Source organism: Agrilus planipennis, unplaced genomic scaffold (assembly GCF_000699045.2).
Source record: "Agrilus planipennis isolate EAB-ADULT unplaced genomic scaffold, Apla_2.0 scaffold104, whole genome shotgun sequence".
Lineage (NCBI taxonomy): Eukaryota > Metazoa > Arthropoda > Insecta > Coleoptera > Buprestidae > Agrilus > Agrilus planipennis.
Window position 1 is genome coordinate 656,462 of NW_020438892.1, and position 13,764 is coordinate 670,225.

Genomic DNA, 13,764 nt, shown 5'->3' on the forward strand with positions numbered 1-13,764 from the left:
TGTACTTATTTATTTCTTTGTAACCTGATAACGTATTAATTGATAACGATAACGTTAATACGGCGTGGGCAATAAAAGTTTTTATTATTTTTATTGACACTAATTATATTTGCAGTTTTAATAATATGTATACTAAAGCCCTTAGTAGAAATGCTTTAAAGTAGGCTGTACATACAGCATATGTGCTGCCTGAAGGTCCATTCTAAGTATTGGTGAAAGAATTTTTGAAATAGGAAGACTAGTTTCGGAAACATGCATACTTTACCTCTTTATAATATTAATGCAGATTAGTTTTCAAAGTACATAGATCTCTTATCGTAAAACGAAGTTTATTGAAAGTTTTATGATAAGTCTTTTGTAAGATCATTCCGAAACACGAACTTAATAATATAGACATGATAAGAGAAAAGTGTCTGATAGATGAAGACAGATTAGGGTTAATTAATAAAGAATTAATTAAGGTGGTTACACGTGAATTATTATATTTGTTATCTTATCTACAAGGATACTTAACGGAAAATAAAATTATAATTTTATGTACAACACAGCACTTATAACAATAGAAAGAAGTAGAAGAAGATTTAGGCTCGGATTGTTTGCAGACGAACTAATTGGCCTAGTGGTAGACCAAGTGTCTAATCTTATTAATTGCTGTACAAGTACGGGGATTGAAGCCAAAACTTCTTCAGCTGTATCGATTATTTGATCGGGGGGTAATAAAAATCCATAAGTTCCAGTATCTCTAACTTCGTAAGTGTACACAAGTCTAGTCCCAAACGTACCCTTCACCCAGTCGTCACTACCCCCCGTCGAAATATCTGAAAATAAATAAATTTAATTTTACGAAAACAACGCTAAAATCGGTATCGCTTAATATATAAATCGTTTACTTACAAATTGCTTCAGCGCTGTTTCCCACAATGTATTTCCTTCCAGAATTGGATTCTATAGCGTCCGCTGCCATTCTTCCAATTGTGTACTAAAATATTGATTGATTTGTTATTTAATTAAATTTAAAAAGAATACGTAGTTATTTTGTGATTCCGAATTTTATAATTTTTTATATGCCACGTACTAGAAAATACGACAAATGGCGCTGTAAACGCCATCTATAGTACAGTGCTACATTTTAGGATTACGTATGCTTCAACAAGGCCCATTTAAATATATGGATATCTACTTGCTGAAACGAATCCCGGCGTAGCTCACCTCAACGTGGTAGGCACGTTACCATAAACGAATAAAACAATTCGAAGTGGTCTGTATTCTGTCGAAACTGCCAGACGCGGATCGCGATTTCGATCTTTTTGGATCTCATCAGCGCGTCGCAGGCGTATTTTCTAAAACGCGCTGTTAACGCAGCAGGTAAAAGTTGGTCTGTGTTGTGTTGGAGCTGCCTGCGACGCGCTGATGAGATCCAAAAAGATCGAAATCGCGATCCGCGCCTGGCAGTTTCGACAGAATACAGACCACTTCGAATTGTTTTATGCCACGTACTGTTTCGTTATAAATTCGTTCTAAATACTGACCTGTTCGTAATAGTTGTCCAAGGGTTGCGTCGTGTGTCCATACGGGAAAAGTATTAGTTGAGAATAAGAATGCAGAGTTAAGTACAAATCTAAATTTTCGGATATGCCTCCTATGAAGGATCTGAAAGCCTGGGATTCGGGTGCGCTGAATGGATACGGGCCTGCATACTGTACAGAGCAGGGATAGCTGCTCGCACCGCCGTTCGCCATCCAGTAAAATGCGAAATTACGGTTTAAATCTACCCCAATGCCACTACCCCCGGAATATCCAGAACAATCGACTGATTCGTTTACTTGCATATTTTTCCTATGCATTCTATCCTAAAATACGTGCGATACAATAAAATCAATACATGTTAGAATTGTGAGTGAAAGGCGAAAGATAATTCAGGATGGAAAGAGTAGAAAGGAAAGTGTTAGAAGCGTTCGAAATATGGTGTTACAGGCGAATGATGAGGATACTGTCTGTATCTGTAACTGTTCCCAGCTAACAATTCTAGAGAATTGCCAAATGTATGACGGAGAATCACTTGAACAGGACTCAACCGATTTGACTGATTTATGTTTTGTTGAATTTGTAATTGACGAACAAGGTTTGTGTAAACCAAAAGTTTTGAAAAATACACGGGAAAATCTGGAAATTTGGAAAAAGGTTTTATGGAGTAACATACTAATTTCTGTGTGAGAAACCACAGGGAAAAACTAGTACATATATGTATAATTCCACAAAAAACATTATCGTCAAACAATTGCCATACGGGTCTTCCTTTACTAAATTATTATAATTCATTTAGTTTCTCTAGCGATATGACCTTTAGTTTGACCGGCGCAAAGTATAAAAGAACAGCACTAGGCCAGAAAAGGAAGGAGACAACTCTCTTAACCGGTGAGGAGCGTATAATCTGTACAGTACTGCACGGAAAAACTGACCATTTTATCCACTATAATTGCATTGCTCAAATGTGCTGTTATTGGTACCATTTACTACTGAAAATATCAACGAGATGTTTGTTTATTTTTGAAGACATATTAAAGGCTTTAACCCTTGTTTTCGACTCGCACTACTATTCATGATTGAACAAAACTTTTGGCAGGTACTGTATGAAAAAGTATGTTTAAAGAACAAGAGTCGGGAGTATAATGAGCTTTTTTCTCCCTGTCTACGATTTTGCCAGCGCGCATCCAATACATTGGAAGGGGCACATCGCTAGAGAAAGTAAACGAAGTATATCAGCGGAAACAATATTATATCTTACCACGTATATAGTATAGTTATAGCCATCTGGGTTCAATACTGGTAAAATATACCAGATTACCTCTTCAGCGGCAGCTCTGATCGTTGAATTCGTGGTGGTCAAAAACTGATTAGCAATATAAGTTGCAGTAGCAATAGAAATCCATTCTCTCGCGTGAATTCCTTAAAAAAAAAATTGATTGAAATTTCAGTCATTGTTGAGCTGAGAAGGATTGATTCTAATTCTTTACCTCCGTCTATAACGGCTACCCTTGTGGCATTTTCTCTCAATTGTATTCTAATCCCTTTAATTTCGGCCCCAAGATATGAGTAGCCGGCAACGAATGTGGTCACATTCTCGGGATAAAGTTCAGCCAGGGAATCAAACCAGCTATAAATCTGATTAAGTTTTTGGTATTAGTACAATAGTTGCATTCACTTGTTTTTTGTTTTTTGAAATAGACCAAAATTAGAACAAAAATTACTTACCACGTCATAGTTGTGATAGGAAGTCCAGTTGAGTTCCACACTACGTGTGTTCACTTGTGACGACGAACTTTTTAAAAGACTAAAATTTATTTATAAAAAGGAGTTAAACTTTTCATCAGAAAAACGCTTGCTGCTAGGATTAAGATGTTGTTATTGTCATGTGTGATTTATATATTGATTGATGAATTCTTTACGAACTTAAGCCTGACTATAAACGGAGATTATAAAAAGAACTGTTTAAAATTCATTAAAATTTTATCCACTATAAATTACTTCAAATCAAACCGCAAAAACGTACTTATTAGCTCACAGATTCGTCGAACTAATCATCATTCATCAGTCCTAAGACTGATTGGACACGCATCTCCATTCTTTCCTATCCTGAGCTAATCTTCGCATTTCCTTATAACTAGGATAACCCACATCCTTAACTATTTGCGAACAGTAATCTAATCTAGGTCTACCTCTACCCCTCCAAACTCCTGTTTGCGCCTCTAATATGTCTCTGACTAGACCTTCATGCCTGAGAAGGTGTCCTACCAACCTATCTCGTCTATTTCTTATTGACTTTCATAGGGTCCTCTGTTCTCCTATTCTTTCACCAATACCTCTTCATTTCTAACCTTCTCTATCAACGGTATCCTCATCATTCGCCTGTAACACCACATTTCGAACGTTTCTAACCTTTTCTTTTTCACCGCGCCCTCCGTCCATGTTTCGCACCCGTACAGCGCCGCGCTCCAAACATACATCTTTAACAATCTTTTTCGAATTTCTAAATTAATCGTTCGCGAGCATAGAAGTGACTTCTTTTTATTGAAGGCGACACAACTCTGTGCTATCCTCTGCTTTATATCCCTACTACTCCTTCTGTCCTGACTTGTCTGACTTCCTAGACACCTAAAATCAGCCACTTTTTCGTCTCCTATCTTTATAATCGCTCTTTCCCTACGTTTTCTTCCCTTGCATACTAGTATTTCTGTCAGTGAAAGTCAAAGTCAAAGTCAAAGTCAATAGTAAAATTAAACATATAAATGCGAACGTTATAAATAAATAATGTAAATATAAAATATAAATAAATTTATAGTTCGCTTATTACCCTTCCACGTTATTTGTAGTTATTTCTTGGGATATTCCGTATTTTCTGAGAAGCCCCGTAAATTCGACTTCTTTTGTAGGACTAACCATGACGTCAAGGGAACGGGTATCACGGTTTTCTCCCCATATATCCAACTGTGTATAAAATTAAACAAAATTAATTTATTTTCTAGGGTACTGCTTGTTTTTAGGGTTCCGTAAGTCCGAATGAAAAACGGAACCCTAACAGGATCACTCGCGTGTTTGTCTGTCTTTTTTTTTTAATTTCGTATTTTCCCTGTTCTGCCTTATCAATTAATAAAAATTCGAAAATCGTTACATTATGTAAATATTAACCCCTTCAGATCCCCGTGTAACAGGACCATAAAGTCCAGCTAACCCCCCCCCCTTACCCCAATTAGCGTTACGTAATTTGTAACTTGTCCCCAAAGGGACCTTATATTAATCAAAATAATCTAATCAAATTGTTATCTTTCTGTGTGCGTAGTAATTTAAGAAATTAAAATTATAATCTCATTACAAGATAATGTCTAAGTGCTTAGTAATATTTGGATGATTTTATAATTTTTTTCTAATTACCTAAATAATTAATACATCGTTGCAGTTTTACTTTTAACGTTATTAAAAAAATATTCGGGCATGAATTTAAATATTTTGTGTAGATATTAGTAAACGATCAATTACCTAATAAATAGCAGTTTTAGTTAAAATAATAATAGAAAAGAAAATAACATCATCGCGTGATTGATATTAAGATGAATAAATTAATTTTATTAGGTTTTACAACACAAAAATAACAGACCATATTTATATATTCATTAAAATTGGAAATTTATGTTTTCTTGTAATTAGTAACAAATCAATTTAATTTAATGTAGGTAGGACAGTTTCCTGCATGATTAAGACTTGCTTTTTTCGTTTTATTTTATTTCTTTTAGAAAATATGAAAATCGACATAAGTATATTGTAATAAATAATTAACACTTACGTCTGGAATTTGTTTTTGTATTGTTAAAAAGTTGTCCCTTGCTGCATCGTCTTCAATGTACACTTTGTAAACTTTGTAATTTTCATAATTGACCTCGTGAGATAAAACTACGTTAATAACAATTAGAACGCTTAAAACAAACAAGAACCTCATGGTGCTCCACGACATCAAAAGAATAACTTGATTGTCTACCTTGACTCCTTCACTAACAATGCAGACACTAATTTTAAGTACAACAGATAATAATTGAATAGAAAAAAGATCGATTATAAACGATAATCTAAGTATTGTTTATCAGTAATTAATCTAGGAGAATTAAAAGAAGCACTTCATATCAATTTTTTCTATGTTATCTACAATCACATTTTCAAGGTGAAAAACTTATTAAGTTTTTGTTAGGTAACTCATATGAAATTTTCATATTTTTAAATAAAAAATTCGTTTTGGATTTATTTGTTTTTTTTTTTTTACATATTGAATGAAACATTTGCATACACTTATGTATCTAAAAAATATATTTAGTTAATTACAGTTTATTCTAAACATTTAATAATAGTTTGAAGATTTCATTTAATACATGAGGTGATAGTTTTCTAACTGACAAGATAATTTCTTACAAGATAAATAAGTAATGAACAAGCAGTTGTTAAAGAAATGGTATAACTATTTTTAGTAGCATCAGACCCTGTAGTTCCGTTACTAGGATTGGCAGGTGCTAATGTGTCTAATCTAAACATTTGTTCCACCAGAGTAACAAGAGACAAAATGGTTTCTTCGCTTGTATCGATTATTTGATCGGCAGGTAGCAAAAATCCATATTGACCACTATCTCTGAGTTCGAAACAGTAGACTATCCTTGGCCCATATGTTCCTTTGACCCAATCCGTGCTTGAACCAGATGCAATATCTGCCAAAAAATAAATCAATATTAAGAGTTGTTGTGGTGTTGTTTGAGTATGTGAATAATCGTTTGTTGTGTTTGTCCTACGTACAAAGTATTTCAGCTGTATTTCCAACGGTGTATCTCGTACCGTTGTAAGCTTCCAAAGCGTCGGCAGCCATTCTTGCAACAGAGTACTGAAGAAATTTAAAGAATTGTTTATAACGCTATAATATTTTTTATGGAAATTATGTTAATGATTTAGTAAAATTTGACGAGAATCTGATAGGGTAAGAGATATATATGCAAGGACTTACAGATAGCCTTAAATAAAATGGAAGCGGTATTGACAAAACAGTATTGTATGAAAATAAATATAAGTAAATCTAAAATACTAGGATGCAAGGGAAGAAAAAGTAGGGAACTAGCGAAGAACCAAAGATAGCAGATAAAAATTTAGAAGAGATTAGATTAGATTTAGGAAGTTAGGTAATTTCAGACGGAAGGAGACACAACACAAAGTATAGCCCAGGGTCGGATGGTCGGGAAGTCACTTGTATGCTTGCCAGCGGATAATCTAGAGATCCGAAAAAGATTAAGTTTAATCCCTTTTAGATTTTCCTTCCATACTCGAAGGTTTTCTTAAAAGATTTTAAGAGTTAAGAATATTTAATTTTTGTTTTCCACAATGTTCATGTCAGAAAGCTTCAGAGAATTTAAAGAAAAAATATTCAGCAAAGTGATGGTTCTTTTGGTTTGGTACTTACCTGTTCGTAATAATTGTCTAACGGTGAGGCAGTATGACCGTAAGGTAACAGGATGAGCTGAGAGTAAGAATGGAAGCTTAAAAATAGGACTAGGTCATCGGCAACTTGATCCACAACATTTCTCAAGGCTCTAGATTCCGGAGAGCTGAAGGCCGCAGGTCCTGCGTAGGTTACAGAGCAAGGATTAGACGAGGAACCACCACTCATCCAATTAAATCCAAAGTTTCTGTTTAGATCTGTACCAATTCCATTACCCCCAGAGTATCCGGTACAATTTGAGCCCTCAACCACTTGCACGTTTTTCCGATGCATTCTGTCCTGTTTTGTTTTTATTAACATTATTACTGTTTATATGTATTATTGTTCATTGTCTGATTTTGTATATGTCTATACAACTTACTACAGTGAAGGTCCTGTTGTAACCGTCGGGATTGCACATGGGAAGGAAGTACCAAATGAGACTTTCAGCGGTTGCCCTTATGGACGAGTCGTTACTGGTCAAAAATTCGTTTAATATGTACGTCACTGTCGCTGGACCAATCCACTCCCTTGCGTGCACGCCTATAAGTTGATATTATTAAATTGTGAACATAATTTTTTGATATTCTGCCCGGAAGATAGTTTTTTATTCTTTTATTTCTCGATCTGTAACATGGCGTCAAAGGTCCGCCATATTGAAGTACCCAGCAGCACTTGCGGCATCGAGCAGAGTCAAGCAACACACTTTTGTTTCATTCGTTTATCGAATTTACATACGCGAACGGTTATTATCTTTATACAGTTCTTACCTCCTTCAATTACGGCTACCTTTGTTGCTGACGAATTAAAGGCAACTCTAACTGCTTTTATTTCAGCCCCTAAGTGAGAGTAACCCGCTGTGAAAACTGTTACAACTCCTGGATACGCGACTGCCAAAGAATCAAGCCAAGAGTTTATCTGAAAACGTTTTTTTAAGTTGCTGGCTTTCTTTGTATATACAAGGGTATATTAGTCATTTATATGTATGTACATCATATTTACCACATCGTAATTGTGATAAGTCGTCCAGTTAAAGGACTCGCCACTTCTTGTGGAATAACGAACTGGGTCTTCAATCAAACTAAGAAAAAAATTAACCATATTATAAATTTGGGCCGTTTGAATTAATTTTAAATAAATTTAATTGAGAAGAAAGATTGTCGCTCAATACATTATTTGCACAAATTTTGTGAAATTGTAACTTTTGTTTTTTGGGCAAATAAAATACGAAAGTGAAGACTTTAGATAACCAAATAATAGTAAGCGCTGTAGCGGTTGGAAGTTGTTTAGGTACGCAAAAGATCAGGGTCGGCTTTATAACTGCCTGGTTGGAATTATATCTTTAAACAAACGTCTTTGCTTTCCTAAATTCCAGAGAATGTTGAACTTTCTTTAAAGTCCGATGATGGCAACATGATCAAATTCTTGTTGCCTGTATCTCTTTATGTTACACATCAATTGGTGTAATGTTATTCCTTCTTCTTTATTAGTGTTCGCTGCAATTCCTATCTGACATCTCCTTTCTGCGACAGTTTTGTTGCGGACTATGCCAATTTTGAACGTTCTAACTGTAGTTGTTTAGTTGTTATCGATATTTCTCCATACGTTGTCAGTTCACGTCCAGGGCCGGCTTCGGATTGAAACTTCGTCTGTTCGCTGCAATTACTATCTGACATCTCCTTTTTGCGACAGTTTTGTTACGGACTATGCCAATTTTGGACGTTCTAACTGTAGTTGTTTAGTTGTTATCGATATTTCTCCATACGTTGTCAGTTCACGCCCAGGGCCGGCTTCGGATTGAAACTTCGTCTGTTCGCTGCAATTACTATCTGACATCTCCTTTCTGCGACAGTTTTGTTGCGGACTATGCCAATTTTGGACGTTCTAACTGTAGTTGTTTAGTTGTTATCGATATTTCTCCATACGTTGTCAGTTCACGGCCAGGGCCGGCTTCGGATTGTAACTTCGTCTGTTCTTTTTGCAATTGTTTTCTCCGTTAACTACGCTGCTTTACTTACTATGCGATCCCCTATTACATCTGATTAACACCTTTTGAAGCTTACTACTTATTTCAGAAACCGCACGTATATTTATTAAATACATGATTGTCTATTTTTTTAACTTACTTTCCGACATTTTCAATAAAAATCTGGTGATCTATTTTGTTAGCCTCCAGCAGATTCAGGAATTGTTTTTGATCAGTAGGACCCACCATTACGTCTACGGATTTTTGAAGACCATTCTCTCCAAAAACGTTCAACTAAAAATGATATTTTCAAATTTTAAGAGTTATACGTATGAGTATGTCATTTGACAACAACTTATTATACGTTACATTTTTGAGTAGGTCTTCTATCTCGCTATAGGCATCAATTTTCTTTTCGTTGTCTAGATAAATTCTATAAACATTATAATCGTCGTAGTTGACGTATCCTAGGGTGGTTGAAAACAGTGCACACAAACAAAAAACAATAATCATTGACTTTAACATTTTTGATGGTTGATGTACTGACGGAAACTGGTACTTAGATTATCTTACCCTTATATATAATGTGTGTTTAATCCTTTGGAATTTTTCGTTGAATAGATAGACTTAGACATGCCGTCAATTAAAAATGATAATGAACATTAGCGATAAATATGTTTGTACTAAGTGTCCTTTTCCTCTGATATTTCAAGACATACATTTTAATTTACCAAAAATAGCAATGGGGATATTGTTACACCTCTACAGTTCAACTTACAACAATGCGTTATTTATTTATTAAACATATTTTTTAGTAATAAAGTAAAAACGATAAAGAAAATACAAAAACGTTTCAACTGGTTTATATTCTACGAAAACTCTATCAGAAGGACTTAAGACTAACAGGAGTATTTTATTTTATTAAGAGTAGGCAGGTATCTAAGTATTTCCTAGTGTTAAAATATTTTATTAATTATTTCGTACCTTTCTATGTTTTTTTTTATTTATTTAAGATTTTGTTGTACGTCTTGAGTTTTTTCAACTTTTATTTCGAAATTAATTAAACTTTTTATGTGACGATTTGTGTTTTAGTAGGGTAATGATGGGTAAAAACACTCTGTATAAGTTTCAACGTTTTTTTCTTTAGACGGTAGTGGTATTATTACAATGCAAGGGATTAAACCAGGCTTAACTTTTTTTCTTTAAATAAATCCAAGATTATCATTCTTATAATATCTTATCATATAAATGACATAGTTACAGATTTATAAGGTCGCGTCTGAATGCACATATGTAGCTATAACATTCATTATTTTTATGTTGGCAGTTTGGCAGCCCTGGTTTTATTTGCTGCGGATTAACGGGATTAATCGTCTTAAGTGTTTAATCTAATCAAGTAAAATGATAGATTGCGAAGATTATTTATTGCAAAAGTGAAGAATTACTGTTGATAATCAATTACTATTTACTTTACTACTACTAATTTAATATAAACACTTACTAGAGAACAAAAAAAAATATTTTAGTTTGAATTCCATTAAAAAAAATATATGCAATAAGCACTTACCTTGTTGTGTACATATATTTAATTATGTCATTTCTTGAGGGTTTTCAGGGTAAAAGTACTTTCCGGGTTAATAAACCGTGGTACCCAGCCTAACCTTACGTAAACCCAACCTAACCCGATAAGTACTTCATCTTCAATTATGTTTCTGGTTTTTCTTATTTTATTGTTATTCTTTGTTTAATTTTATACAAAGTTACAAAATGTTGTAAATGGTGATAAATAAAATACACGTATTTGTTTAGAAATAATTTTAATAACAACAAAAATAAAAAAGGAGTAATTTTATTAATGTACAAACGTTACACAATTATATCACAGCATTTAGTTATTTCATATGGTTGAAAATGGTGTGCTTTTTGATCAAAAGCTTCCCATCGCTTTCTCGTCACCTACTTTCTTCAGTTACAATTATATTGATCTGAAATAGAAACAATAAATTAGAATTACATCATATCAAGTAGATATAGATAAGTTATTTACCTCACTCAGGATTGTCCAGTTTTCACTTTCTGAATGAACATGTAACCTCAAGACTGATATTTTGGAAATGGTTTCGTTTAAAATTCCTTCAGCCATTCCAAACAGGTCGAATTTACCTATGAAAGTAAAAGACGTCGTAAAATATTTGGCCTATATGATACTTCCAATTAGAATAGTACGTTTAAGTTTATGTTTCATCATTATAAAGTCGTCAGTCCTAAGACTGACTGGTTGGACACGCACCTCCACTCTTTCGTATCCTGAGCTAATCTTCGCATTTCCCAAAAACTAGGACATCCCACATACTTAAGTATTTGCGAACAGGTAGGTCTACCTCTACCCCTCCTGATTCTCGTTTTTGTCTCTAATATGTCTCTAACTAGACCTTCATGCCTGAGAATGTGTCCTACCAACCTATCTCGCCTATTTATTATTGACTTCTATAGAGTCCTCTATTCTCCTATTCTTTCTAATACCTCTTCATTTCTAACCTTCTCTATCCACGGTATCCTCATCATTCGCCTATAACACCACATTTCGAACGCTTCTAAACTTTTCTTTTCCGCCGCAGCCACCGTCTATGTTTCACACCCGTACAGCGCCGCGCTCCAAACATTCACCTTTAACAATCTTTTTCCAATTTCTAAATTAATCGTTCGCAAGCATAGAAGTGACTTCTCTGCTTTATATCCCTACTACTCCTTCCGTCCTGACTTATCTGACTTTCTAGATACCTAAAATCAGCAACTTCTAATTTTTCGTCTCCTATCTTTATATTCGCTCTTTCCCTACTTTTTCTTCCCCTGTATACGAATATTTTTGTTTTACTATTATTTATTTTCACACAATACTGTTTTGTCAATACCGCTTCCATTTTATTTAAAGCTATCTCTAATGCTATTTGTTTAAATAAAATGTATTTATTACCAACAATAATATATCCATCCGACGTAACATTCCATGCAGACCCTTGAACTATTGGATCCACTGGTAAAACTTCAACAGTTGTGTTGTATAGTTTATCAGTAATGTGCTCGGCATTCCCGCTTCGGAAATAAAACCTAAAGGAAATTAATTACTTGTAATATCAATCTTGATAATATAACCCACATATTAGTACAAAAGGTTTAGCTGTTTTAAGACAAAGGACTAGTCTTTAAGATGAGACTTGCCGAATTGATTTGACTTACTTCTTAACGACAATCGGCTGGGAAAACTCGAATATAATTTTGTCTCCGGACTGCGGCAGCAAGCCCCAGAAGAACGTTTTTCCAAGATATGCCCTGTCGAGGGTGTAGTCTTTGTAGTGTTTGATTGTCGACGAGACTTTGGCTTTCGGATTGCTGTGAGGAAAGAACAGGGCTACTTTTCCGAATTGTTTATCCTAGAAATTAATTTTTAAGGATGTCGATAAGTCGAAGTTATCAAAACAATCGACAGGCAAACGACATTCACATTGGGTCTTTTTGTATCATTTGTTTTTTGCATTGCGGTTATTTAATGTGGAAAGAACTAAGCAATTGTTTGAAGAAGCTACAATACAACAAGCAAGTGATAAAGAATTGATTAAAAAAGGACACATGTAGATATAGTAACAGTAAATTTTAACTAGGGTACAGTGGGGTAATTCACGACAACGCTTATATATAATAAATTATTACCTTTCCTTACCCTTAAGTGTAGGTTTTAAATATTTTTCAAATCCTCTATTAAATTGAACTAAGAAGATAATAATTGACCACAGTTTCCTTACGTCTTTTAAGCAATTTACAGGAAAAAGAAAGAAAATTGAGATTGTAACTTCTTCATTATCTCGAACTATTTGTATTACATTTACTCCTCGTACAGGCCTTAAGATTATCCCACAAGGTGTTAGGTAAATAGAATCGATAACGATTTTCTACATATCAATAATTATATTTAATTAACAAAGTTTGATTTCTTCTGAATCAATCCCTACTTTTTTGTCGTTTAATTTTACCATTTAGCTTATTTTATCTTCCATATTTTTTAACAAATCTACAATGTTCATATGGGTTTCTAATTTACTTATTTTTGTCATCAACCATTACCGTTTAGTAAATTACTATGCAGTTCACTAAATAATAATTGATAAATGAGGCATTCAAACAAATTTTCTAATGAATAAAATTATTTTAAATCATTAATTTTTATTCGTTTTGTAATGTGGGTCAATTATGAGCGCTCAATTTGTTTAATTTGGTTCGCGTCAAGCAAATTTGCCGCATCTGCTTTGAAATACCTAATTGAACATGAATAAATGATTAGACCAATTAATCATTTTTGATTGTCAGACGGCTTAGTGGGATAAAGTTGATTATCAGGGTGAAACACAAAAACTAATTAAAACTATGTACAAATTTTATGTCTGAAATTTATCACTACAAGGTAAATAAAATTGCAAAACGTTATTGGAAAAAATTCGTTGTGTCTTAACTACTTAACCGATTATCATAAAACTTTGTACACACATTGTCAGGGGTAGTAAAAAAGGCATATGGCACTTTTCATCCACGAAAGAAACACTGTTCTCAACTATTAGAAAAATTAGTTTCATGTGGTCGTCGATGATATACTTCATTTACTTTCTCTAGCGATGTGCCTCTTCCAATGTCTTGGATGCGCGCTGGCAAAATCGTAGGTAGGGAGAAAAAAGCTCATTATACTCTCGACTCTTGTTCATTAAACATTCTTTTCTCATACAGTACCCTGCCAAAGGTTTTGTTC

General features: G+C 34.0%; 3 protein-coding genes across 3 annotated transcripts in view; all 3 read right to left on the reverse strand.

Moving 5' to 3' along the window:
• Positions 1 to 456: 456 nt before the first annotated feature.
• Positions 457 to 5,579, reverse strand: LOC108737159 (zinc carboxypeptidase-like). The gene is made up of 8 exons (XM_018469859.1): positions 5,339 to 5,579; positions 4,352 to 4,485; positions 3,253 to 3,331; positions 3,015 to 3,162; positions 2,786 to 2,946; positions 1,530 to 1,850; positions 895 to 979; positions 457 to 818 (listed from the first exon to the last, which is right to left on the reverse strand). Exons 1-8 carry the CDS (start codon positions 5,504 to 5,506, stop codon positions 526 to 528), a joined length of 1,389 nt encoding a protein of 462 aa, XP_018325361.1. The 5' UTR covers positions 5,507 to 5,579; the 3' UTR covers positions 457 to 525.
• A 285-nt stretch (positions 5,580 to 5,864) lies between these two features.
• LOC108737158 (carboxypeptidase B-like) lies at positions 5,865 to 9,536 on the reverse strand. Its single transcript, XM_018469858.2, has 8 exons — positions 9,339 to 9,536; positions 9,130 to 9,263; positions 8,006 to 8,084; positions 7,774 to 7,921; positions 7,386 to 7,546; positions 6,986 to 7,303; positions 6,331 to 6,415; positions 5,865 to 6,245 (listed from the first exon to the last, which is right to left on the reverse strand). The coding sequence occupies exons 1-8, from the start codon at positions 9,492 to 9,494 to the stop codon at positions 5,932 to 5,934; spliced, it is 1,395 nt and encodes a 464-aa protein (XP_018325360.1). The 5' UTR covers positions 9,495 to 9,536; the 3' UTR covers positions 5,865 to 5,931.
• A 1,266-nt stretch (positions 9,537 to 10,802) lies between these two features.
• The window catches only part of LOC108737070 (alpha-1,3-mannosyl-glycoprotein 4-beta-N-acetylglucosaminyltransferase A), a 29,368-nt gene continuing 26,406 nt past the window's right edge, over positions 10,803 to 13,764 (reverse strand). The window contains exons 8-11 of the mRNA XM_025981937.1: positions 12,207 to 12,400; positions 11,944 to 12,077; positions 11,017 to 11,132; positions 10,803 to 10,954 (exon numbers count right to left, since the gene is read on the reverse strand). Coding sequence (XP_025837722.1) covers positions 10,922 to 10,954; positions 11,017 to 11,132; positions 11,944 to 12,077; positions 12,207 to 12,400 — 477 coding nt within the window. The 3' untranslated portion in view covers positions 10,803 to 10,921. The remainder of the gene's footprint in view (positions 10,955 to 11,016; positions 11,133 to 11,943; positions 12,078 to 12,206; positions 12,401 to 13,764) is intronic.

Excerpts from the sequence above, each read along its gene's own strand:
- LOC108737158 (XM_018469858.2), bottom strand. The coding sequence starts at position 9,494 with ATGTTAAAGTCAATGATTATTGTTTTTTGTTTGTGTGCACTGTTTTCA. Across the intron at positions 8,085-9,129 it reads TTTATTGAAAATGTCGGAAA|TTTGATTGAAGACCCAGTTC; the intron begins GTAAGTTAAAAA and ends TTTTTTTCTTAG. Across the intron at positions 7,547-7,773 it reads GGTAGCCGTAATTGAAGGAG|GCGTGCACGCAAGGGAGTGG; the intron begins GTAAGAACTGTA and ends ATCAACTTATAG.
- LOC108737159 (XM_018469859.1), bottom strand. The coding sequence starts at position 5,506 with ATGTCGTGGAGCACCATGAGGTTCTTGTTTGTTTTAAGCGTTCTAATT. Across the intron at positions 980-1,529 it reads TGGACAACTATTACGAACAG|TACACAATTGGAAGAATGGC; the intron begins GTCAGTATTTAG and ends TCAATATTTTAG. Across the intron at positions 819-894 it reads AAACAGCGCTGAAGCAATTT|ATATTTCGACGGGGGGTAGT; the intron begins GTAAGTAAACGA and ends ATTTATTTTCAG.